Source organism: Gadus macrocephalus, chromosome 19 (assembly GCF_031168955.1).
Source record: "Gadus macrocephalus chromosome 19, ASM3116895v1".
Taxonomy (NCBI): domain Eukaryota; kingdom Metazoa; phylum Chordata; class Actinopteri; order Gadiformes; family Gadidae; genus Gadus; species Gadus macrocephalus.
Window position 1 is genome coordinate 3,055,522 of NC_082400.1, and position 24,624 is coordinate 3,080,145.

Sequence of the window (24,624 nt, forward strand, 5' to 3'; positions counted from 1 at the left end):
TGTCACACGTGTGCTGGTCTTGCCGACCGGGAAACCAAAACCGGAAGTAGTAACACTCAAATGGTCCCCCATTTCTGATACACCACTGTTATGTAGTGGGTCAATGGAGCTATATAATCGAACCCAGCCTCGACTCTGACACTTATCTTTGACACTATCCCTTCACTATGAACACGTTGAGGTCCACGGTGGCCCGGTCCACCACAGCGCTCAGGACATTAACCCAGAAGGTAAGCAGGAGAACATGTCACTGAAAGTTATCCAACCTTAATGGTTGTCTAAAGTCGGATTGAAACGTACAACACGTTTATAGAGACGATGTAGTTCTCCCTGTCAGGGGAATAATTTGTTTGTGTTTCCAGACCCGTAGCATTCACCTGAATAAGGTGGAATATGTCGCCAGGCAGACCGAGCAGAAGCTTCCTCACGGTGAGCCATCAGCCTCTGGCCAATACAAGGCTCAATATTACACCTACGAACAGCTTGGGTCATCCTCTTTGTATGTCATCATGGTTTTGGATTCACTAAGATCAACGTTAGTCATGTCGAGCAAGCTTCAGTCGATAAGTCTGTGAGGTTCCTGATGAGACAGAAGGTTGGTTTAGTGACCCTGGGCCACCTGGTAATATTGGTGTAATCTTTGATTGACTTCTTATTATGACTGTCTAATCTTGGATATTTTGTTAAGTATTCTTAGGTACGTTCACTAGCTTAAGGCGCCGTTTTTGTACGGCTGGCACCGCCTCGGTGAAAGGGGAGGACACTCTGCTCAAATGGATGCTCCTCCTCATCCCAACCGCAACCTTTGGCCTCGGAACCTGGCAGGTAGGACCTCTGTAGTGGGTTGTCATGGTGTTGGTATGACTTCTGTAGTGGGTTGTCATGGTGTGGACAAAGTTAAAACCCCTTCGCTAATGGAACATTATTTGCAGGTCAAACGACGGCAGTGGAAGATGAAACTGATTGAAGACCTGAGGCGCCTCACCACCTCTGAACCGATTCCTCTTCCTATTGAGTAAGTTCATATTTTCTAAATGCATCCATCCCTACAGAAGCATGTGTAAAAAGTGTGTTTGACCATCATCTCCTGGCCACAGTCCCCTTGAGCTGAACGGGCTGGAGTACAGGAGAGTAAAGGTGCGTGGACAGTTCGACCACACCAAGGAGTTGTACATCCTTCCCCGTTCACCGGTCGACCCGGAGAAAGAGGCCCGTGAAGCCGGCCAGCTGTCCTCGAGTGGGGAGACGGGGGCCAACGTGATCGCACCGTTTCACTGCACTGACCTGGGGTAACGGACAACTCAACTATCATTGTTTTAATGAAAGTAATATATATGCCCTAAATATGCAGTACCGGTACAAGATAAACTACATGTTGCATGCTACACTCCGATTAACCATGTGTCAATTAGTCAGTAAACCTAATGATTGCGTTGATGGTCAATCTTGATGTACTTTAGCATCACCATCCTGGTGAACCGAGGGTATGTTCCCAAGAAGAAGATCAGGCCAGAGACCAGGATGAAGGGACAGGTGAATTACTCTAATTAATGTCTTATTTCCACAGAGGGCCGTAATCTTCCCTAAGCATTCAGAAGAAAGGATTGATCAACCCTTTCACATAGGTGTAATAGCGGTGTAATGTAGTTTAGTTCCACAATCACGTGAGCAGCCTTGGAAATGCATGGAAACTGAATGGATGTGGAATATGGAAACTTTTCCATGAAGTGTCCCCTTGCATGTGGATATTATATTGATATTTTGTCTATACAGTTGCACTAGAAGGCTACAAATATTCAGATTCCTAATTCATGTTTAGCGCTAGATCTGTACTTAATCGACTACATAAAAGGGGCAGACATGCCCCAAAATAATAATAGTATTGATAATGAGCAATTTTTCAGACACATCTGAAGTATAGCTATGTAGTTCATAGATGTTTATTGAAGGAAGAGGTTATTAATTATCGGAGAGCTTAATCAACAGCTGTCAGTATCAGAAATTGTATTAACAGTAATTGCCAACACTAATAATCCCTCCCTCCCATAGACAGAGAGTGAGGTTGAAATAGTAGGAGTAGTGAGGCTGACTGAGGTCCGCAAACCTTTTGTGCCACCTAACAACGTGGAGAGAAACAGCTGGCACTACCGTGACCTGGAGGCCATGGCCAGTGTGGTCGGAGCCCAGCCCATCTTCATCGATGCAGACTTTGGTAGGTCTTCAAAGAATAACAAATGACATTTGACATATTCTATACAAGGCTGTTGTACAATACTCAGGTATGAAATATAATACATTGAATTCTTTAGTTTAATATTCTGTTAGCTTTTGCCAATAGTAAGTTCATACTTGATATTTTGTCATGCAGCAAGTACCACTCCTGGAGGACCAATCGGAGGACAGACCAGAGTCACACTAAGGAATGAGCACATCCAGTACATTGCAACATGGTCAGTAACTTGAATGCATAAAAACTGAAATCAGTCAAGTTGAGCAATGAATTACTAACGATTGCTTTCTGCTTGGTTCCCTAGGTATGGTCTGTGTGCCGCAACATCCTACATGTGGTATGCAAAGTTTATAAAGAGGATAAAGCTTTGATCCAACAGAAATGCTGAAGTTGTTCTTGTAACATTTAATTTTCTTTATTCCATGTTTTGCAATGTATTATTTAATAAATCATTTTAAATCTCTGTTTGTATGAGCCTACATCCTACCTATTTTAACAAAAAAAACACAGCAATAGGAATTAGCAAATGCGGTCCATCAATTAACCGCAGGCATGCCAATTCAAAGAGGATGACCCAAGCAATGTAGAGGTGCAATATAGGAGTCTCTTGCCATTGAAGAAAAGTAACGAGTCTAGTTCAGACCTTGGCATCATACAGGCCACATGTGGCCCGCAGGCCTGTGCTGATTACCCCGTGGTTTTTATTTCTTTGAATTGGAACTCGCAGCCACTCAGTTAATATTGGAAAGGTGCTTTTATCATGAAACTGGTTCACGCGTGATCGTGATGAGGGGCATGTGGTTGTTCGGAAAGTTATCAACTCTGAATAAAAAGTCCAGATACTCAGAACATCCGTGAGCTGTGCGGCGCATAGCCACATCACTGCGGTCAAGTCAACCAACACACATTGTTTGGTACATCCCGGCTTGATACAAGGTCCTGTACATATGGAGATTGTTGATGCACTAGATGAATAATTCCACAATGCAAAAAGAGAGCAATGAAAGTAAAGAAAGTGTAAAGTGACAACCGTAAACAAACTGCCCGACAGCACATTAAAGGCACCCAGTGCAACTTTCGAGGCTTAAAAATAAACATTCAATTTCTAGTCTTTTTTACACGTAAGTTTCAATAACTCCATACCATTACATACCGACATTTAAGCAGAAAAGATGAGACGTCGTTGTGTGGTGAGAACTGATACAAAATCGTCTCATCTTTGCTGCTTAAATGTCGGTATGTAATGGTATGGAGTTATTGAAACTTACGTGTAAAAAAGACTAGAAATTGAATGTTTATTTTTCATTGAATGTTTACATAAAGTTGCACTGGGTGCCTTTAAGTAACTATTAATGTGACTATCATTGTAAGCACCAGAGGATCATGGGCATCAGGGCCATATATGTAGTCATTAAACAACTGGTATGACGTTATGGTAGCCGACTAAGTTTGATCTGCTTCTTTCAAAACATCACAACGGTGCTGCAGCGCGCCGCTTCCGATTGGTGCTAGGGACGCCAATTGACGCGCGTGAAATGCGCACCGCTGCGCTTCGGCGCCGCTAGCCGTGACTTGCTTTCTAAATAAAAGCCTCAGAACTTATGTAGAAATTGCATTTTTTTTTTTTTTTTTTACTAATTTGAAGTGAAATACAGACACAATTCTAGATAACTTCTTGCAGTAAGTTATGATCATAAAGTGATACTTGGCCGTTGAAAATTGCAAAGTTCTGAGGCTTTTATTTTGAACGCACGTGACGGCTAGCTTGACCGCAGCGCCACAGGTATTATTTCTGACTTCAGTACACTTGTTCAAGCCCATAAGAGACTGCTCCTCCCACTGAGTATTGTGGGTTTAATGGCCTGCACTTATACACCTGGTCAAGTTCATTGGTAGACTAGTTAATAAATTTAAGTGAGGCGTGGTGAAATGGCTAGAAAGAACCCATGATTAGAGTTACGAGCTACACCAGTCACTCCAACATGGAATCTTCTTTAAATAAGTACATCGTGGTAAAAGCCTTTTTACATAACGAAGGAAAATCACCAGTTCGTTAACATAACGAAGGAAAAACGACAACTGTCCATTCAATTGTAAAATAACGACACCAAAACCAGCACCTCATCAATTATGACATTTATTTGAAACCAAAACAATTTAACCAAGCTTGGTGGCGAGCTCCTTGGCCTTCGACTTCTCCAGCTTGTTGATGCGAGCTGTGGATTTGGCTCCCATGAGTCCACCTCCCCAGTGACGACGGATCTGGAAATTAGCATTAATGGTTAGGTATTGGGATCTTAGGTCAAATCACTCCCATCCCACAGCCAACTGGGCCGAGGCCACCTTCTGTACACTAGGCTAAGAGATAAGATCTATACAATGATCAGAACATGTTGAAAATTAAACTTAAAGGCAACTTTTAAACTGACTTTTGCTCAGGGTTAAAAAGCTCAATTATTCCACATGGTGATTCAGTCGAAGAAATTCATACATCATTGCAAAAGCCAGTAGTCACATGCTTATTCAAATATAAATTAAAAAAATAGTTCCTCACCTCTTCATATCTGTCATTGTAGTTGGTCTTGATGGCCTCAACAAGCTTGCCAAGGGCTCCCTTGTCCTCACTAGAAGAACAGGACAGAACACATAAGCAAATTCCCTAAACCTGGTGCATATTGAAATACTGGGTGCTATAATACCTAGTATTAAATTGAAAGGTTCTTTAAATCTTTACACTTCCATTTCGTCCCAGTAACTAACCTAATGGACTATACAAGTCGGAAGTGCAATACAAGTCGGAAGTGCAACGGTCTACGGAAATGTTGAAACAGGTTATATTCTTTGAAACAGGCCAGGAACATTTTGCATCAGTGATCTTGGTGGGAGTCAGCATGGCTAATCAGTTAGCAAATATTCTTCACATCATCTGCAAGTTCCAATTATTACAAAAAGGTCTGTGATCAGAAAAAAAAATGCAATTGCTGTGTGGAGTTGTTGCCCCAAATGTTGACTTATATTTTCTTAACACCGTGGTAGATTTCTGATTCTGCATCACACTCAACTACCAAACCATTAGATTATAGTCAGCCGTGCACAAAGGGTATTTTTACACGTCAAGACATGTTAGCTTGAATGAAATGGTGCGTTATGGGTAGAGCTAAGGTATTGATTTTTCTTTACTTACGGGTTAACTTGCGTGATTGCCACTGAAGTGCACGTCTTCCTGTGCACAAGCCTTCCCAACCTGGCCTTGCCTTTGATGATGCAGTAAGGGACTCCCATTTTGCGGCACAAAGCGGGGAGGAAGACGACAAGCTAGGAAGGGGAAAGGTTTAAAAACATTACCACCCATTTCCAAAAAGAACATTTCTTAATCAAAGTTAAAAGCATAAATCTATGCTTTGGGCTTTTGCTCAGGGTTAAAAAGCTCGTGTTTTAGGATCTACATGAGAGATTCAGAACAACAAAACATCACTGCAAATAACCCCCTTTGGGATTCTAAACTTCAGAAAACAATGGATGGATCCAGCCTTACCTCAATAGGGTCAACGTCGTGAGCGATGACCACAAGCTGGGCCTTCTTGCTCTCTACGAGACTGGTTACAGAGTTGATACCTGAAAGAGGGGAAATCCATTAACCAAGTGGCTCACTAAAAAACATCTACAGGACACACCCTGGCCAATGCTCAGGGTTAAAAAGTTAAGGTAGCTTCATTATTTTTTCAGTTGAAGAAATTCAAAACATCACTGCAGTGAGTCCAGGCTGTTGAACCACAGGATAATGCATCAGTATCTCACCAGCACGCAGCACCGGTGGCCTCTTGGTGGGGGTGTCTCCCTTGCCAGCAGCCTTCTGCTCAGCACGGGCCAGCAGCCTCACCTTCTTCTCCTGCTTGGTCTCTGGTCTGTACTTATGGGCCAGCTTGAAAAGCTGAGTGGCTGAGAGGATAGAAATAGGTTAAGATTCACATTTGCTTGACAAATTAGTTTGTCGTGGGAGAATAATTCATTTGGGCAAGTGCATCAGTGATCTTGGTGGGAGTCAGCATCGCTCATCAGATAGCAAATATTCTTCACATCATCTGCAAAAAAACCACTAGCAAATACGTTTTAAAGCCTCGACAGTACCTCCAATTAGCCTAAATTCAAGATAAATCACAAGAAGAGATTAAGTGCTCCGTTTGGGAGACATTCATGGAACGCAATTTGCGAAACAAAATTTAGTGATATCTTGGGGTCGTTTTGGGGTTAATTTCGAATCTTGCCCTTTTCCTCAACTATAATCTTTCCTAGTTTCTTTAAGTCCTAAATAAAAAGGCTGCCGTCTCACCGGTCTGGCGGTCCAGGGCCTGGGTGAACTGGTTGATCGCTGGGGGGACCTTCAGCCTCTTGTACAGAATGGAGCGCTGTCTCTGCAGACGCACATAGCGGGGCCACTTGACGAAGCGGGTCAAGTCACGCTTGGGCTGGATGTCCTGACCTGCGGGGTGAACCACAAGTCATCAGTACTCGGTTCAAAAAAAGTTTAAAACATTGGTTTCATTAAAAGAGTGCATCAGAGATCTTGGTAGTAATTCGTCAACATGATTGGTTTAGATAGCAAATATTCGTTTACATCATCTGCACATAACATGGGGTTAAATTGAAGACTCCAAACAGATGGATTTCTTACCAATGCCAAAGTTCTTGGGTCGCTTCTCAAACAGAGGGTTGACCACCTTCTTGGCCTCATGCTTCTTGGCCACTGAAGGGGCTGGGGCCACCTTCTTTCCCTTAGCCTTCTTCCCCTTAGGCTAAAGGATGAAATAAGATGTAAACACAATGATCAGAAATTGTCGAAAAAGTACAATTCAATTGCAACTCCTAAACGGTGACTTTTGCTCAGGGTTAAAAAGCTCAATTATTCCACATAGGTGATTCAGTCGAAGAAATTCATACATCATTGCAAAAGCCAGTAGTCACATGCTCGTTCAAATATACAGGTCCGTAGTGTCCACTGAAAGGATATAAACATAAAAACGTGCAATAGTTAACTATTATCGTATCATTGTTTCTTAGCACGCAAGACAGCTTTTAATGCAGCACGCATTTAGTGAGACGCAAAGTCTAAGGCCCGTTACAACGAGAGGCCAATGTATGGACCAATACTTTGTTGACTGGCTATACATTTAGTACATTGGCGAGTCAACTGAAGCAGTTTGAACTACCGACACAGCAGTATATGGATAACACAACACCGTAGGTGTATTAAGACCATTTTGTTGAAGACGTGCTGGCGATGGTTGGCCACTGCTGTAACGAGTGCTACCGTAGCGGCTACACTGATGTTGGTCAACCATCTCATCTAAACACTAAAAATATCCTTGCCATAACATACAAGTATGCTTTAGAAGGATACTCACAATATATTATCACAATATACAGGGCTCAAGTGGCAAATTGTAACGTGATGGTCATAGATGAAACCGTGAAACATTTCCGAGCTCAGAGGGCTGTTCACTCACCATGTTGGTTCAGACAGAAAGGAAGACCGTGGGATTGTGGGTAATATTTAACGTCGACCTGAGCAGGGGGACCCCTTTAAGGAGTGCACACCTCTGCGTCACTTCCGTAAACAAGAAGCAGCTGGCTTACATACTAACGCTGGTTCTTCTAACCAATATCTGAATTAAATGGGGTGAAAATCGGATCAGTCTGTCCAGCGCAAAGTGGACTTATTTTTATCCATATCCAAATCAAATAGATCTTGAGCTGTTAAAATAGCTGTATATATATATAGAATAGGTTGATAGTAAATGCCGATACAATGTAATACGTTACTGCTATAAAACAGCATTATCGTGTTTCTTAAAATAATCTAATAAATAACAAGAAAGCGGAGTAGTCGGCCTAGTTCGGTGGTTGTCCGCCTCATCAGAGCTCTACGAGGGGTGTCTGCTCCAAGATCTGGTCGGCCCCTCGTCCGCCGGGTCTCCTGACCCACCAGGCGCCCAGTGGGTCGTCTGTTTACTGGAGGATGGGCAACACAGAGCATGATGTGACAGCTCGTTCTGATGATTCATATGGACCCATCATTATCCATGCTCAGTTATAATAAAAACACCCGCTATCTTGGTAACGGTAGTGATCAGGCAGGCCGCTGTGGTTCAGAGCTGTCGGTGTACAGCTGTAAAGGTGGATGCGATTGTTCAGATTTAGCAAGGTCTCTTATCAGCGCTGGTGTCTGTCTAGTTTAAAGGTCTGATAGCAGCCAGTGTAGGACAGCGATGGTTGTTTTATCTGCTGCTTTATGTTGTTAACTGTGATATGATCTTAGTTCGCTGCTGGTCTTAGACGCCCGATTAAATGTAAATATGTTCGAACAAGACATTTGTCCACACCTGGATTCAATAGGAGAGATAACAAAGGACGAACTTCTTCAGAGATCCCAGGTGGGTTTATTTTTTAATTTCCCGATTTCAAACCGATCGTGTGCCCCTCCAGTGGTCCGGTTCGAGTGATGCTCTAGCCCTTATCGTCATCGATCGAAGCGGCTGAAATAAGACGGGACACCACCTAATATTCCATCCTCCTCTTTTCTCCCTTCATTGTTTTTGTAGGGAACCTGCCAATCATGTGGAGCAGTAGGGCCAAACCTATGGGCCTGTCTACAGGTAGGAGAGAATTTATTAACAACTGGTAATTGTACACATTGTCTAAAGTTTCTGGGCTTTGGGTTATGGCTCACAACCCAGTCTTAAAAGTGTAAAGAACATTGTTTGACTCAATAATTGTCAGTTACTTGCTTAACTTGTTATGAACTCATCACACCTGGTTCTTCACAGAGCGACTGTCCGTACGTGGGCTGCGGGGAATCCTACTGTGATCACAGCACTCTACATGCACAGGTGATATTGTCAAATCCCTCCAATTTCTAGTAATTCATTGCATTAAATGGTTGTGAGACTGGATGGGGGGATAGTTTAGTTGCTAAGGTGTTCGACTCCCAGCAGAAAGGTGATGGGATCGACCAACCCCCTCCCAACGCTCATGCCCTCTTCCTCAAGTACCATTCCAAGGAGAGCTCAATGACTGGATGTGTTCTATGTGCATATAAATGAACTCCTCAGGCCAAGAAGCACAACCTGACGGTCAACCTGACGACATTCAGGGTGTGGTGCTATGTGTGTGAGAGGGAGGTGTTTCTGGAGCAGAGGCCTGCCACGGGGCCTGCTGTACCGCAGCACTGTCGATCCACAGAGCAGGTACAGCCCTGACCTCCACTGGCTTCACTCCAGCACACTTTCTACTGCTCTGGGGACAAAAAAAAATCCATTTATATTTCTTGAAGGGGAAGCTTTTTGTGTAAACGTGTGAAAACTCATCTTCCCAGGTTGCAGCACCTCATTCAGCATGTCAGCATTCGTTTAAAGCAGTGCCCATCGCCGTGGCCGAAGACGATGGCTCCGAGTCAGAAGAGGATGAGCACAAACCCAGAGGTAGAGCACACAGCTTTGTAAACCTCACTGCTTGACTTTAGGCTCTGGGTGCCTCCAGGTGAAACCAATCAGCAGACAGACCATGCACACATTCTGCCAGTCAACCCCAATCATTCAATGGAGACTGCTGTATACTCACACACACAAGAGAGCAGGGCTTATACAAACCAAGTAGCATTTTAGGGGTCCGAGCAGCAAAGCTGCTTGGCCCCTTTTGTTTCTGTAACGTTTTTTTTTTCTCAAATTCTGTAAAAATCATACTGCAGCCTATACCGTAAGTCGAAAACTCTTGAAGTGTTCAGGTATGGTTACCAATAACCCCCTCTACCCGTAAACCCACATTTGTGGTACTACACCCAAAGGTGTTGCTCTTGTAGAAAATCATGAATTAGGCCTCACCAGATTGACCTGGACTCAAAATTCTTTCAGAATATTAATCTCTAGAATCGGACGCATTTATAAAATCCAATTTCATATTAAAGCTAAACATGATAAAAAGATTCACAGGCTACAAAAATAATCAAAAGTTCACTAAAATCGCGACATAAAATCTTTAGACCAAGCCACTCAAAAATCATCGAACAGAATTTGTTTTACTTAGTTCCATTTGAGAAATATTGGCTAATAAAGTTGGAGCACTTACCCCATTTTTCTTATGTGACCATTTTGTTATTGTATAAAAAAATAAACACAACTAATAAACCCAAATTGTGGTACTGCACCAAAAAGTGGCGCTATTTAAAAAAATATGAACTAGCCTTATTTGTCCTTACGAGATTGACCTGGACTCAAAATTGCTTCATCATATTAATCTCTAAAATCAGATGCATCTTTTTCACCCTGGTCTTCTGCTCTAAATGTTTTTATTTTTCCTGCAATTTCATAGAAAAGCCAAACGTCCAAAGTCTCAACCCATTTTTCCTACATGACCATTTTGTTATTGTATATCTACCATACGGCTATTAGGTGGATACCATTAACAGTGCACATTTTGAGATCTGTACTCTTTTAAGAAAGCCCTTAATTCTCTTGTGAAATGTGTGCTTGGAGTATTCTTGATGTTGTGTGCTTATCAATAGACATTTTCACCTTGTGAATGAGACTTCATGCAGATAAGGAATGTCAGTGGCTCACTGGGATAATACCTTGTACTGGTCTGGTGATCCTTAGGTTGAGTGTTCGAATCCAGATTAGAGCATTATGAACAAGCTGAACATGACATTCTGTCATTGCCACTCAATTAACAAACACAACATTGAACAGCTCCTGAAATTCATTAGGCTATCAACATTCCGGCTCATTGCTTTCCAATAATCTGCCATTTATGTCTTTATGCTACTTGTTTTTTACAGGATTAACTGGAATGAAAAATATAGGAAACTCCTGCTATATGAACGCTGCTCTTCAAGCATTATCCAACTGGTGAGGTCACTTTCTACATCTACAGTAGCCATGACTCGTGTGCAATGTTTATCTCTAGTAGCCATGACTCTAGTGGCTATGTTTATCATCTACAGTAACCATGACCCTAGTGTGTGCCATGTTTATCATCTACAGTAACTATGACCCTAGTGTGTGCCATGTTTATCATCTACAGTAACCATGACCCTAGTGTGTGCCATGTTTATCATCTACAGTAACCATGACTAGTGTCTATGTTTATCATCTACAGTAACCATGACTAGTGTCTATGTTTATCATCTACAGTAACCATGACTCTAGTGTGTGCCATGTTTATCATCTACAGTAACCATGACCCTAGTGTGTGCCATGTTTATCATCTACAGTAACCATGACTAGTGTCTATGTTTATCATCTACAGTAACCATGACTAGTGTCTATGTTTATCATCTACAGTAACCATGACCCTAGTGTGTGCCATGTTTATCCATTAGATCCAACGTCCGTCAGCTGAAATGGTCTTTCCTTCTTCCTTCTTCCTCAGTCCTCCTCTCACGCAGTTCTTCCTGGACTGTAGCGGGCTCGTCCGAACCGACAAGAAGCCGGCTCTTTGTAAGAGCTACTACAAACTTATCTCTGAACTCTGGCATAAGAAACGGTAATGTATAGTTTAAACCTGAAGTTACAACGCAACTGTCTTAGTGTAGTGGGGGAGGTAACAATGTTAAAAGATAAATGATCGATGAGCAAGTTGTGGGTGACCAATAAAGGACCGGAAACAACATGATGGTGAACATGGGTTTACTGGGGCACTGGTGAACATAAGACATAAAAGCAGTGACTTACAACCATTCATCCAAACATTCATACACAGACGGCGGAGTCAACCACGCAGGGCGACAGCCAGCTCGTCAGGAGCAGTTAGGGTTTAGGTGTCTTATTCAGGGACACCTCGACACTCATATAGGAGGAGCCGGGGATCGAACTAGCAACCTTCCGGCTACATGTGAAGTCGCTCTACCTCCTGAGTTACTGCATTATATTTATATGACGCCAAAGGATCTGGCAATCCTATCAACCTCTCACTAGCGAACACAATCAGGGTTACCCACGGCAGACCAAAGAGAGAGAGTTAGCAAAGCAAGCTTTTAAATGTGTGGCCGGCCTCCTCTGGCTGGGAACTGGCGAGATGATTGGTGGAACGGGAGGAGCTGGTGGGTAAAGGTTTGACGATGATCAATGTGGTTAACTGCCTGGCAGCTGCACATACCAAGACAGCAACACACAGACCGTGGCCTTCACGCCTTATCTTTTCAAATGGAAGAATGAGCTTATCTACATATTTCATGATATTCCGTATGTGCCGAACTCCTGATCAATTCAAATATTCTCTCCCTTTGGCTTCCAGACCCAGTTATGTTGTCCCTACCAGTTTGTCCCATGGCATCAAACTGGTCAACCCAATGTTCCGTGGTTATGCCCAGCAGGTACAGCCTGATCCATTATTTAGTCTTGTCTTGTGTCCACGAATTTCTTGCTCAATATTGTCCTACAATTTTGGTATGCTCAATACTAGGAACATCCAAACAACTGAATGTTGAGGGGGACGACCTGATTGGTTAAGGCAGGATAACGATAGAAGTGAATGGACAGTAATGGACAGGATGACGGAGAGACAACCAACCAGAGAACAACATGCACACGGTGCGTGCCACTGAGTTCTATGTGAGTCCCTGGGGTGGTGACGGGATCCTCTGCCCCCCGCAGGACACCCAGGAGTTCCTGCGCTGCCTGATGGACCAGCTCCACGAGGAGCTGAAGGAGCCTCTCTCCGAGAGCTGCGGGGCCCCCGACGAGGGCGGCGACGACCCCAGCGACCACAGGGACCCCGGCGTCGCCGAGCGCCCCCCGTCGGAGGACGAGTTCCTGTCCTGCGACTCGGGCTCCAGCAGCGACCGCGGCGAGGGCGGGAGCCCGGGGGCCCCGGACGACCCCGACGGGGGGCGGGCCCCGGCGGCAGGCGGGCCCATCTCGGTGAAGGAGCGGCTGAAGGAGAGGAGGGTCTCCGGGGCCCCGCTGCGGGGGGGCTCCCAGGAGATGGACGAGGACGCCGACGTGGACACGGCGGCGGTGCTGCGGCGGGAGGCCCTCGGGGCGCCGGCCCCCGAGCCGGGGCCCGGCGCCCAGGAGCCGGGGCCCGGCGCCCAGGAGCCGGGGCCTTTGGGGACGGCCGAGGTCCCGAGCCAGGAGGACAGGCCGCCTGAGGGCAGCGCGGGGCAGACACACAGCAGCAGCACGGCAGGTAACACAGCGCACACACAGGAGGATACACACCACGATAGAGCAGGTGGATCCTCCTCACTAGGGGCTTCACTGTGAGCCCCCCAGCCCAGGGGGATGAGAGGCCCCTGGGAGCAGCTGGGCGAGGGCTCCCAGACACTGAGGGCCATAGAGCACTGCAGCACTTTGAGGAGATCAACACAACACATTGTGGCGGCAGTAGGCTCACGAGGTAGAGCGGGTTGGCTGGTAACCAGAAGGTTGCTGGTTCGATCCCCGGCTCCTCCTAGCTGAGTGTCGAGGTGTCCCTCAGCGAGACGCCTCACCCTGACTGCTCCTGACCAGCTGGCCGTCGCCCTGCATGGTTGAGTCCGCCGTCTGTGTTTGAATATGTGCTTGAGTATTGTAAAGCGCTTTGACTGCCCACTGGTTAAAAAAGCGCTGTATAAATGCAGTAAATTTACCATTGTCGGTATACTATTACACCCACTGTGTACAAATATAGTCATTTTCCATCATAAGGGCACTCAATAACAATGGCAATTAATAATGAATATACGCGTGCATTAGTGTTGTTCCGTTGGTCTTCCATCCATAACGCTTTTAATGGATAGAATGGAGTTTACTTTTATTGTATCACTTGTTGCAGTTGTAGTGTAGTGTTTCGTGAAATAATGCTACTGCATGGCCTCAATTAGATCAAAATGTTGAGAATTGTCAATATCAATGCTGCATTGTTTTACACAACCCTACACCCTTTGACTTACGTATTAGGCCTGACCATATCAGACGTATCTGTATAGATTGGCTTTGTGGTGTATTATGAACCATGTTGAATCAACCCTTACCCTGCCAGTAGCTCCAGTCACATATCCTCCCACATCTCCTCTCTGCCAGCAGGCCGTCTCCCAGAGCCAAACAACGAGGCGTTGATACCACAGAACCCGTCCCACCCCAGCAGCCCTGCACGCACCCTGCAGGGCCTGCACCCCAAGGCGTCCTGTAGCCCCCCCTGCTCCAGCCCCCTCCACTCGGCCTACTCCTTCAAGAAAGGTCTGCAAACTGATTCAAACGGGACATGTTGATGGGTCCTATCCAGTTATTGAACTCCAAAGTACTGTCCCCTCTCCCCCAACCCTGTTGCATCACTCGCTGCCTGGCGTTCACAGCAGCTCCTGTATCCAGGCCGACCTGCCGGTGCAGCGACACACCTGCTGCACTGCCAACGACGGAAAACTAGAAACTGTTCAGTGCAGCTATAGAAATGAGAAAGACATGTTTTGGTGCTTGATGGTGTGTGTATTACCTCTTCTAATCCTCCCTCCTACTGTCCTACTGTCCTACTGTCCTACTGCTCCCTGCGGGTTCTCCTCCCCAGCCCAGCTGCTGTTCGGGGGGAGGAAGAGGAAACAGTCCCGGTACCGCAGCGTCATCTCCGACATCTTCGACGGCTCCATCCTCAGTCTGGTCCAGTGTCTGACGTGTGACAGGGTGAGGTTCTCAGTCTGGGCCAGGGTCTGACGTGTGACAGGGTGAGGTTCTCAGTCTGGGCCAGGGTCTGACGTGTGACAGGGTGAGGTTCTCAGTCTGGGCCAGGGTCTGACGTGTGACAGGGTGAGGTTCTCAGTCTGGGCCAGGGTCTGACGTGTGACAGGGTGAGGTTCTCAGTCTGGTCCAGGGTCTGACGTGTGACAGGGTGAGGTTTAGTTCAGTTCCTCACCACTAGGGGGAGCGGTGAGCTCCGAGCTACTGGTACATTTCTTTAGGCCTGATCATATGTTACTATTACTGGTCATGTGTTCTGATTCTTATGGATGACCTGTACTCTGCTGGTTCCAGACCACCGCTCACCTGGGATTAATCATTTAAAAATAATATTTGTTACCTTATGTCAATTATTTTTTACATGCAATCAAATTTGATAAAAAATATATTTTTTGAAGTACAATATAAATGCCATGAATAGTACTTATCTCCATAAAATGTAACGGAGCTCACGCCTACACGCCACTAACTCCACCCTCTGAACCTTAAAATCAAAGGGTCACCCGAATCTCTGATTCTAGTCTTCATCGGCCTCTTCATCCACAGGTTTCAACAACGGTGGAAACATTTCAGGACCTCTCCCTCCCCATCCCGGGCAAAGAAGACCTGGCCAAGCTGCACTCCTCCATCCACCAGAACCTCCCGGCCAAGCCCCAGGCCCTGTTCTCAGACGGCCCCCAGGGCTGGATCCCCTTCATCATGGACTCCATACGCAGGTCAGCTGGTGGCCAGGGGCCTGGGGCACTCAGGGCCAGGGACACTCAGGGCCAGGGACACTCAGGGCCAGGGACACTCAGGGACACTCAGGGGCCCTCAGGGGCCCTCAGGGTATTCAGACTCACGCCCTCAACCAACATGCATTACCATTAATATTACATGATAACTATCCAGCGTATCTATTCATACTATATCTCTCATCTATTCATACTATATCTCTTATATAGCATATCATAAAATAATCAGCAATATTTTCCAAGTCAGCAGTAATTAGAATTGAGTAGCGCACATTTTTTTGGTCATGTATTCGTTAGAAGTTCATAAGCATAATGTACTATGTTTCATACAGGTATGTCTAATATGTATATGTTTAAATATGTGGATATAGTGGACTATGGACATGGCGATCGAACCCACAACCTCTCACCTGGGAGTCCAACACATGAGTCCAACACATCCGACACACGTTTAGAACATGCCATAAGTTATATATTATGCATACATTTTAGAGGAGTTAATAGATGATGGTCAACAACGCTCATGCTGGCAGAAGAGTGACTTTGTAGTGGTGTGTGTGTGCAGTGTTTCTGAGGCTGTCTCTGTGCTGTGGTCAGGTCTTTGTAGTGGTGTGTGTGCAGTGTTTCTGAGGCCGTCTCTGTGCTGTGGTCAGGTCTTTGTAGTGGTGTGTGTGTGCAGTGTTTCTGAGGCTGTCTCTGTGCTGTGGTCAGGTCTTTGTAGTGGTGTGTGTGCAGTGTTTCTGAGGCCGTCTCTGTGCTGTGGTCAGGTCTTTGTAGTGGTGTGTGTGCAGTGTTTCTGAGGCCGTCTCTGTGCTGGGGTCAGGTCTTTGTAGTGGTGTGTGTGCAGTGTTTCTGAGGCCGTCTCTGTGCTGTGGTCAGGTCTTTGTAGTGGTGTGTGTGCAGTGTTTCTGAGGCTGTCTCTGTGCTGGGGTCAGGTCTTTGTAGTGGTGTGTGTGCAGTGTTTCTGAGGCTGTCTCTGTGCTGTGGTCAGGTCTTTGTAGTGGTGTGTGTGCAGTGTTTCTGAGGCCGTCTCTGTGCTGGGGTCAGGTCTTTGTAGTGGTGTGTGTGCAGTGTTTCTGAGGCTGTCTCTGTGCTGGGGTCAGGTCTTTGTAGTGGTGTGTGTGCAGTGTTTCTGAGGCCGTCTCTGTGCTGGGGTCAGGTCTTTGTAGTGGTGTGTGTGCAGTGTTTCTGAGGCTGTCTCTGTGCTGGGGTCAGGTTGGTGGTGTCCTGTACCCCCACCTGGTTCTGGGGGCCCCTGGTCACCCTGGAGGACTGCCTTGCAGCATTCTTTGCTGCTGATGAACTGAAAGGTAAATCCAAGTGTCATGTAGGATTTAAAGTCCTAATATTTCCATTCAAGTCATCACAAAAACATGGGATTGGGTTTAAGTTTCTTATTTTATTTGCAGGAGACAACATGTACAGCTGTGAGCGATGTAAAAAGTGAGTAAATTTGGACGAACATGTGCGAAGAGGTTGGATATAAAACTGATTTAAGAACACAAACATTACAGAAGTGCATGGAAAACACAAACATAAACACAAATGCTTATACTACTTTAAGCAAAAATGTTGATCCAAAACAGTATTCAATGAAAGGTAATAAATATTAAATTAGGTTTTAATAATTTAACTTTTCTTTCTTCATTGCAGGTTGCGGAATGGTGTGAAATATTGTAAAGTGCTTAGCCTACCAGAGGTGAATGACTTTTCATTACCTTCTCAATAGTCTTGTCTCACTGATGTTGATCTACATCAAGCAACCATCTTCTGTCCCTTGTAGATCCTGTGCGTCCACCTGAAGCGCTTTCGACACGAGGTCATGTATTCCTTCAAGATAGGCAGCCATGTGGCCTTCCCCTTGGAGGGGCTGGACCTGCGCCCCTTCCTGGCCAAGGACAGCCCCTCCCAGATCACCACCTACGACCTGCTGTCCGTCATCTGTCACCATGGCACCGCAGGAAGTATGTGCACACGTCTCCCATGTCTATTACCATATACAAGCAAACAGTGATCTCTCCATCTGTTGGGCAGCAGTTTACATTTGTTCTTTCTCGTACATAACGGTGCATAACCTTTAACCACTCACTCACTCTTCATCCGCTTATCCGGGGTCGGTCGTGGGGGCAGCAGCTCTAGCAGGGGGGCCCAGACATTCCCGGGCCACATTGACCAGCTTTGACGGGGGGATCCCGAGGCGTTCCCAGGCCAGTGTGGAGGTATAATCTCTCCACCTATTCCCGGGTCTTCCCCAAGGTCTCCTCCCCGCTGGACGTGCCTGGAACACCTCCCTAGGGAGGCGCCCAGTGGGCATCCTGACCAGATGAACCACCTCCTTTCTAGAGAGGAGCAGCGGCTCTCATCCGCGTTGCTCACGGATGGCTGAGCTTCTCACCCTATGTCTAAAGGAGACGCCAGCCACCCTCCTGAGAAAGCCCATCTCGGCCACTTGTACCCGTCCTCATCACCCATCCCTCATGAGCATAAGTGTGGGTAGGAAAGAAGATCGGCCGGTAGACCGAGAGCTTTGCGTTCCGGCTCAGCTCTCTTTTCGTCACAAAGGTGCGGTAAAGCGAACGCAATACCGCCCCCGCTGCTCCGATTCTCCGGCCAATCTCACGCTCCATCGAATCCTCACTAGCGAACAAGACCAGAGGGACATGAGGTCCTTCACTTGGGGTGAAGACTAATTTCCTACCCGGAGTAGGCAATCCAACGTTTTCTGGCTGAGAGTCACGGCCTCGAGGTGCTGATCCTTGTCCCTGCCATTTCACACTCGGCTGATGAAAAAGTTAAAAATATAAAATCTTTCTCCGGGAAGGATCTCTCCTCCAGGGTCTTCGCGGCTAGGATTTGCGTCTCCATTACAACCGGGTTACCCACCTTTAACCGATGACATGCTCGTCTTCAGTCGGTGACACAACAACGGACAAACTAATTGTAGCCTATTCAGTTTTAAATAATAGCATACGGTAACATATGATTTGTTCAAGAGACATTTAATATATTTAGGTTGTGTCCGACAGACGGAACACAAATATTCTCCAGTGTTGGCTACTTATTCTCAATAGCTCATTAAGAGCTGATTTCTTTCAGATTAGTTGGAAAATGTTTCACACATATTTCCCGCACAAATCACCTTCTGGGGCTGTAGGTTGACACTACATAGCGTACTGTCGGACCTGTCTGTCTCTATTGTCTGACCTGTCTGTTGTGCTGTAGGTGGACACTACATAGCGTACTGTTTGACCTGTCTGTCTCCACGGTCTGACCTGTCTGTCTCTACAGCCTGACCTGTCTGTCTCCACGGTCTGACCTGTCTGTCTCTACAGCCTGACCTGTCTGTCTCTACAGCCTGACCTGTCTGTCTCTGCAGGTTGACACTACAGAGCGTACTGTTTGACCTGTCTGTCTCCATGGTCTGACCTGTCTGTCTCTGCTGTCTGACCTGTCTGTGGTGCTGCAGGTGGACACTACATAGCGTACTGTCAGAACGTGATCAACGGCCAGTGGTACGAGTTTGACGACCAGTACGTGACGGAGGTCCATGAGACCGTGGTGCAGTGCGCCGAGGCTTACGTGCTGTTCTACAGGTCTGGGAGAGCATCCAGAAACACGCTGCTTATACTTCAAGCATGCTCATTATCCTACCATATACTGTAGATCTGTTCATGCAGATGCTATAGAGCCCGCGGGGATTCAGTTGAGTTAAATGGATATGAGATACAGGAGGGGAATGGGGTTCTAGTTTGTGTTAACAAACTTGTGATATAACTAGCATAGCGTATGGTGTGTGTGTGTGTGTGTGTGTGTGTGTGTGTGTGTGTGTGTGTGTGTGTGTGTGTGTGTGTGTGTGTGTGTGTGTGTGTGTGTGTGTGTGTGTGTGTGTGTGTGTGTGTGTGTGTTGTCACCGTGCGTGTGTGTACATGCAGAAAGAGCAGTGAGGAGTCTCTACGGGAGAGGCAGAGGGTGGTGGCCCTGGCCAACATGGAGGAGCCCAGCCTGCTGCACTTCTACATCTCCAGGGAGTGGCTGAACAAGTTCAACACCTTCACCGAGCCGGGCCCTATCAGCAACCACACCTTCCTCTGTCAGCACGGGGGTCAGTGCTGCACCCGTTACTACTGCTATTACTCCAGGGTGTCATTCATTGTCTTTGAATGATATTGTATCTTCATGAGATGAGAATATGGACGTACTTGATTGCAGACAGGTTTGGTCCAAGTGCATCACAATGATTGCCCTCGGAATGATCCTAAGGAGGTCGAAATTTCATCTATAGAGAAAAATCTGATACTGTACTTTAAATGGCCATATACATGCAAAATGCATATTTTGATTTCCTAAGCATGGTATGATATTTCTTCATATTGTGTAAACTTCTCAATGATTATTTTGGTACTACATTTGTACACACCGCCCGGCCCAGTTCATATCCAAGGTTTTAGCAGACGACATGTCAGACTACAGACTGGTAAGTCTCTATTCAAATGTACACATTAATGCATGAACATGATCATATATTTTTTCTATTCGTGTCCAGGAATCCCGCCTCATAAGTACCAGTACATTGACGACCTGGTAGTGATGCTTCCCGAGAACGTGTGGGAGTACCTGTACAACAGGTGAGCCCTCAACAACTATCCGCTGTCATTAAGGCCTAATCCCATTTCTACCCCTTACCCCTTCCCCTTACCCCTTCAAAACAAGGGGGAGGGGGAAGGGGAAGGGGTAAGGGGTAGAAATGGGATTGGGCCTAAGTCCCGTGTTGATTTTCCTTTAAGTCTTGATGTCTATGGTCCGGAACATCAGGAATAGTGACTTACAGTACAATTATGGGTTATTATATAAAATGATGAAATGATCTTCTCTTTGGACGTTCTCCTTTCTGTCTGACTGTATCATTACTTCCTCCTCAGCTTCGGAGGCGGCCCGGCCGTGAACCACCTCTACATGTGTGCCATCTGCCAGGTGGAGATAGAAGCTCTGGCCAAACGCCGCAAAGTGGAAGTGGAGACGTTCATCAAGGTAGGGAGGCGCTGCTGAAGCGTCAGTGTACGGTCGTCCTTGTTATGTAACCAATCACCCCCGGGGGTTCCTGTCTGCAGCTCAACAAGGAGTTCCAGGCGGAGGAGGCACCCAGCGGGATCCTGTGCATCAGCATGCAGTGGTTCAGGGAGTGGGAGAGCTTTGTGAAGGGCAAAGATAACGGTACGAGTCCCAGAGAACACACGGTGGGGTGAGTTGCTCCCCCTTGTGGACGGATGTAACACACTCTATGACTGTGTCGTCCTCAGAGCCTCCCGGCCCCATCGACAACAGTAAGATCGGCCTCATGAAGGGAGGACACGTACAGCTCAAACAAGGTGAGTCTTCAGTGTGGGAGCACTGTTGAGCTGCTTGGTCAACTCGCTGGTTCTCCTGGTTGACTAAAGCCTCGAGCATCACCTAACCCCAACCGTTGATCCCACCGGGTCAGCCTCATAGTTAGGAGAGGTAATTCTATATATTTCAGATGTTTCACATTTTTTACTTATTACCCTCTGGTTTTAGGTTTAATTAGGTCATTTGTATTTTTATTAAGTCAATTAGTAAGACAAACCACAGGAACAGAACGGAACACATCTCTCTCCAACGGCTTTGTCCGATCAGAGGCTCAGAGTACGGCCCAGGACTCACGCATCCCCGCTGGAAGCAGCACTGACCCTTGGTTAACCAGAGTCCTCCAGGCGGGACCCTTGGTTAACCAGAGTCCTCCAGGCTGGAGCCTTGGTTAACCAGAGTCCTCCAGGCTGGAGCCTTGGTTAACCAGAGTCCTCCAGGCTGGAGCCTTGTTTAACCAGAGTCCTCCAGGCTGGGTCTCTGTGTTGTAAGCTCGTGTCTGGGTGATGCTGTTTCCATCCAAGGTGCGGACTATGGGCAGATCTCTGAGGAGACCTGGCTGTACCTGTTGGGGCTCTATGGCGGGGGGCCGGAGATCGCCGTGAGGCAGACGGTGGCCCCCGTGGGTCAGGACATGCAGCAGCGGGAGAGGAAGATCGAGGCGGAGACCAGATCTCTTTAAGGTGAGACATATGAGCTGAAAGACTGGCTTCCCCTAACCTTTGTACCTTATATCCTGAACACTGTTCAATGTTTTCTGACACACACGCACACACGCACACACACACACACACACACACACACACACACACACACACACACACACACACACACACACACACACACACACACACACACACACACACACACACACACTTTTACATTTACATTTAGGGCATTTAGCAGACGCTGTCTTCCAAAGTGACTGACAATAAGTACATTTAACGTAAGAAGGTGAAATCGCTGTCGGAACAGTAAGGATGTTCATAGAACCAAGTGCCAAGGTTAACCCATTCCCGTGTACAACAAAGCTAGCTTGGATAAGATGCTACACGATGCTAAGTACTATTTTTAAGTGCCAGGACAACATACAAGTGCGTAGGAGGGGTGGGAGGGGGTGGCTATTGTCGTGGCAATTCCTTTAGCAGATATTGCGTCGAAGACAGATGAGATTTCCAAACGCAAAAAGCATGCGATACTTGTGGACAATTACGGTCAAATATATTTGTCATAATCGTACAAACAACGATGCATCACAACCTGCATCAACAAACAATAGAATAGGCATACCTACAATAATCCTGAGATGGGAGTTCAGCAAACAAAGCACAAAAGTTATCATTTTAGACTACACTTAAGAAGAGCAGGGTGGCAAGACCATGCACGGAATAGTAAACAAAGCCCGAATTCATAAAAGGTAACAACATCTGGATTTTTCCATCACACTATGCAGAGTCCAGGGTGAACTCTGAACGAGAGTCTTGAGTCTTTTGCAGAAGCTGGTGGGCGACTCTGCGGCCCTGACCTCAGCTGGGAGCTCCTTCCACCACTACGGTGGAGTAGTACAGAGAAGAGTTGTGACTTTGATGATCAACCTTCGCTTGCTCTTGCGATGGCGCTACCAGACGTCCAGCGTCTGAGGTAGTTGAGCGTAGTGCTCGAGCTGGAGTGTGTGGTTAGACCAACGCTTGGGGGTCGTCAGGGGCATTTCCATTGGCCGCCTTGTAGGCCAGTACCATCCTCGTGAATCTGATGTGGCCTACTACAGGGAGCCAGTTGAGGTACCGGAAAAGGGGGGTCACATGGTAAGGGACTTGCAAAGGTTTAATCACGCAGGCCGGGAGTCCAGCCAGGAGCAAGTTGCAGTATTCGAGGTGGGAGATGACTCACGCTTGGACCAGGAGCTGAGCTGCTTCCCTTGGGAGGAAGGGGCACACACACACACACACACACACACACACACACACACACACACACACACACACACACACACACACACACACACACACACACACACACACACACACACACACACACACACACACTTACTTTGACATGTGCTTTGACATCATCCACATTTACTGGAAACCTTGGCTATAATGGATTCCGGAGACAGATGTTTTCCTCTACCATTGTTGGGGTGGGCGACCACACATGCCTCTCAGAAATAGAGGAAACACACAGCCATGTGTGGGAGCAGAAACAACAGTAGACAGTATGTTCCCGCAATACTTTGTGTTAAAGTACTGGGTATGGTATTTGATTCCCATTCCTTCTCTCTGCAGGTATGCTCTCTTCTCCTGGCCCTCATGCGGAGCTGACACATCCGCACCCTGGCACAAAGCCATGTCAGTGAGGTGGGATCAACCAGAGGGCTGTCCTCCTCGCACAAAGCCGTGTCAGTGAGCACTTTGAAGCATAGCGCCAATCGTTGTAAGAAGGCAGAACAAGATACTGAATGTCTTATATTGGAGTTAAGAAAGTGTGCAATGTCATTTCTCATTTGACAAATGTGAAATAGCTATGGTAGCTGTGGTGTTTGGGAGGCAGGATAATGTTCACTAGCCGACAGTCGATGACTTCTAGGTCACACTCATGGTGTCGGATGATACGACACAGTATGCAACATAAGCATAGTACTTGTAACTTTGTTAGTTTACATTAACTCAATCATTTAACCACCATTATCCACAAACCTCTGACCCCCATGGACTGAAGGCCCCAGAGGGCAAGGTTGAACATTAAAAAGGACCTTAATAGGTCAATGTTGGAGATGCTTCTGGTACTACAGTTCATTTTGTTTCAGTCTGAACTAAGGCTCTATTGTTTGCTTGAACAAGAAATATATTTGGACAATTATACAATGTCAATAAGATGGGACAAAAACATAGTAACGATAATACATTTGCGTGCAAGATTATTAGATAGATGAGATATAACAAGATGCTAATTGCATGCAAGGTTCGATTTATTCTCCAGGAAGCATAAATTCCGGGGGTGACCCTGTACCCTGGTAAATACTCAATTAATTAAGTAGTTTAAATTATAGTTAATAATAACTATTTGGAGAACAGGGTTAGAAAAACTGTAGACAAAATATTGTTACCGCTGTTCATTCAATCTGGACATCTTCTGTCTTTCTTAAAGGGGACATATTATGGCGTTTTCACAACACGTAAACATAGTATTTGAGTTCCAGAAAACATGTTTTTGAAGCCGTTTGCTAGCTTTTACTCCTTTTAGGAAAAAAAATCTCAGTCCCTTCAGAATGCGCTGTTTCTGGTGTCTGTAGCTTTAATGCAAATGAGCTGCTGCCCATTGACCAATGAGCTGTCAGACTGAACCGCAGCATGGAAGAGAAGGGATTGTTGCCGTTTGCGGACTCCTGGAGCTCTATATCTATATAATATAATAATAATAATATTATATATGGGTATTTATATAATATTATATCTAATATCACGGCCAAAAGCTATGTGCGCCTCGAATGAATCATAAAGACTGCGTCTGACGTCTCTGGCACTTCCACAACAATTAAAGACTCGTAGTGGGGGATATCTCGGCCATGGTTGAG

General features: G+C 46.1%; 3 protein-coding genes and 7 non-coding genes across 12 annotated transcripts; 2 read left to right on the plus strand and 8 right to left on the minus strand.

Annotated features, from left to right (window-relative positions):
* Window positions 1-75: 75 nt before the first annotated feature.
* On the plus strand, window positions 76-2,693 carry LOC132447490 (surfeit locus protein 1). 2 transcript variants are annotated; one of them, XM_060038286.1, is made up of 9 exons: window positions 76-230; window positions 363-429; window positions 689-825; window positions 933-1,015; window positions 1,098-1,289; window positions 1,461-1,533; window positions 2,050-2,212; window positions 2,369-2,450; window positions 2,535-2,693. In XM_060038286.1, exons 1-9 carry the CDS (start codon window positions 168-170, stop codon window positions 2,599-2,601), a joined length of 927 nt encoding a protein of 308 aa, XP_059894269.1. In that variant the 5' UTR covers window positions 76-167; the 3' UTR covers window positions 2,602-2,693. The 2 variants fall into 2 exon arrangements, with proteins under 2 accessions (XP_059894269.1, XP_059894270.1); XM_060038287.1 differs by having other exon boundaries at window positions 698-825.
* Window positions 2,694-4,351: 1,658 nt separating this feature from the next.
* rpl7a (ribosomal protein L7a) lies at window positions 4,352-7,776 on the minus strand. Its single transcript, XM_060037865.1, has 8 exons — window positions 7,735-7,776; window positions 6,903-7,023; window positions 6,561-6,710; window positions 6,029-6,169; window positions 5,766-5,845; window positions 5,415-5,545; window positions 4,785-4,854; window positions 4,352-4,492 (listed from the first exon to the last, which is right to left on the minus strand). The coding sequence occupies exons 1-8, from the start codon at window positions 7,735-7,737 to the stop codon at window positions 4,388-4,390; spliced, it is 801 nt and encodes a 266-aa protein (XP_059893848.1). The 5' UTR covers window positions 7,738-7,776; the 3' UTR covers window positions 4,352-4,387.
* Window positions 4,661-4,731, minus strand: LOC132448089 (small nucleolar RNA SNORD36). Its single transcript, XR_009523293.1, has one exon. It is a non-coding gene; the product is annotated as a small nucleolar RNA SNORD36 (small nucleolar RNA).
* Window positions 5,094-5,161, minus strand: LOC132448095 (small nucleolar RNA SNORD24). Its single transcript, XR_009523299.1, has one exon. It is a non-coding gene; the product is annotated as a small nucleolar RNA SNORD24 (small nucleolar RNA).
* Window positions 5,639-5,710, minus strand: LOC132448091 (small nucleolar RNA SNORD36). Its single transcript, XR_009523295.1, has one exon. It is a non-coding gene; the product is annotated as a small nucleolar RNA SNORD36 (small nucleolar RNA).
* On the minus strand, window positions 5,912-5,983 carry LOC132448092 (small nucleolar RNA SNORD36). The gene has a single exon (XR_009523296.1). It is a non-coding gene; the product is annotated as a small nucleolar RNA SNORD36 (small nucleolar RNA).
* Window positions 6,250-6,317, minus strand: LOC132448094 (small nucleolar RNA SNORD24). The gene has a single exon (XR_009523298.1). It is a non-coding gene; the product is annotated as a small nucleolar RNA SNORD24 (small nucleolar RNA).
* On the minus strand, window positions 6,782-6,855 carry LOC132448093 (small nucleolar RNA SNORD24). Its single transcript, XR_009523297.1, has one exon. It is a non-coding gene; the product is annotated as a small nucleolar RNA SNORD24 (small nucleolar RNA).
* Window positions 7,107-7,178, minus strand: LOC132448090 (small nucleolar RNA SNORD36). The gene has a single exon (XR_009523294.1). It is a non-coding gene; the product is annotated as a small nucleolar RNA SNORD36 (small nucleolar RNA).
* Window positions 7,777-7,838: 62 nt separating the features above from the next.
* usp20 (ubiquitin specific peptidase 20) lies at window positions 7,839-23,822 on the plus strand. 2 transcript variants are annotated; one of them, XM_060037863.1, is made up of 25 exons: window positions 7,839-8,661; window positions 8,830-8,883; window positions 9,055-9,117; window positions 9,340-9,474; window positions 9,603-9,708; window positions 11,061-11,130; window positions 11,654-11,767; window positions 12,518-12,596; window positions 12,877-13,411; window positions 14,287-14,442; window positions 14,768-14,880; window positions 15,481-15,650; window positions 16,884-16,978; window positions 17,078-17,111; window positions 17,322-17,367; window positions 17,452-17,632; window positions 19,135-19,261; window positions 19,601-19,770; window positions 20,212-20,293; window positions 20,588-20,696; window positions 20,777-20,879; window positions 20,966-21,034; window positions 21,575-21,733; window positions 23,336-23,407; window positions 23,458-23,822. In XM_060037863.1, the coding sequence occupies exons 1-23, from the start codon at window positions 8,584-8,586 to the stop codon at window positions 21,730-21,732; spliced, it is 2,847 nt and encodes a 948-aa protein (XP_059893846.1). In that variant the 5' UTR covers window positions 7,839-8,583; the 3' UTR covers window position 21,733; window positions 23,336-23,407; window positions 23,458-23,822. The 2 variants fall into 2 exon arrangements, with proteins under 2 accessions (XP_059893846.1, XP_059893847.1); XM_060037864.1 differs by having other exon boundaries at window positions 14,290-14,442.
* The last annotated feature ends 802 nt before the right edge of the window (window positions 23,823-24,624 follow it).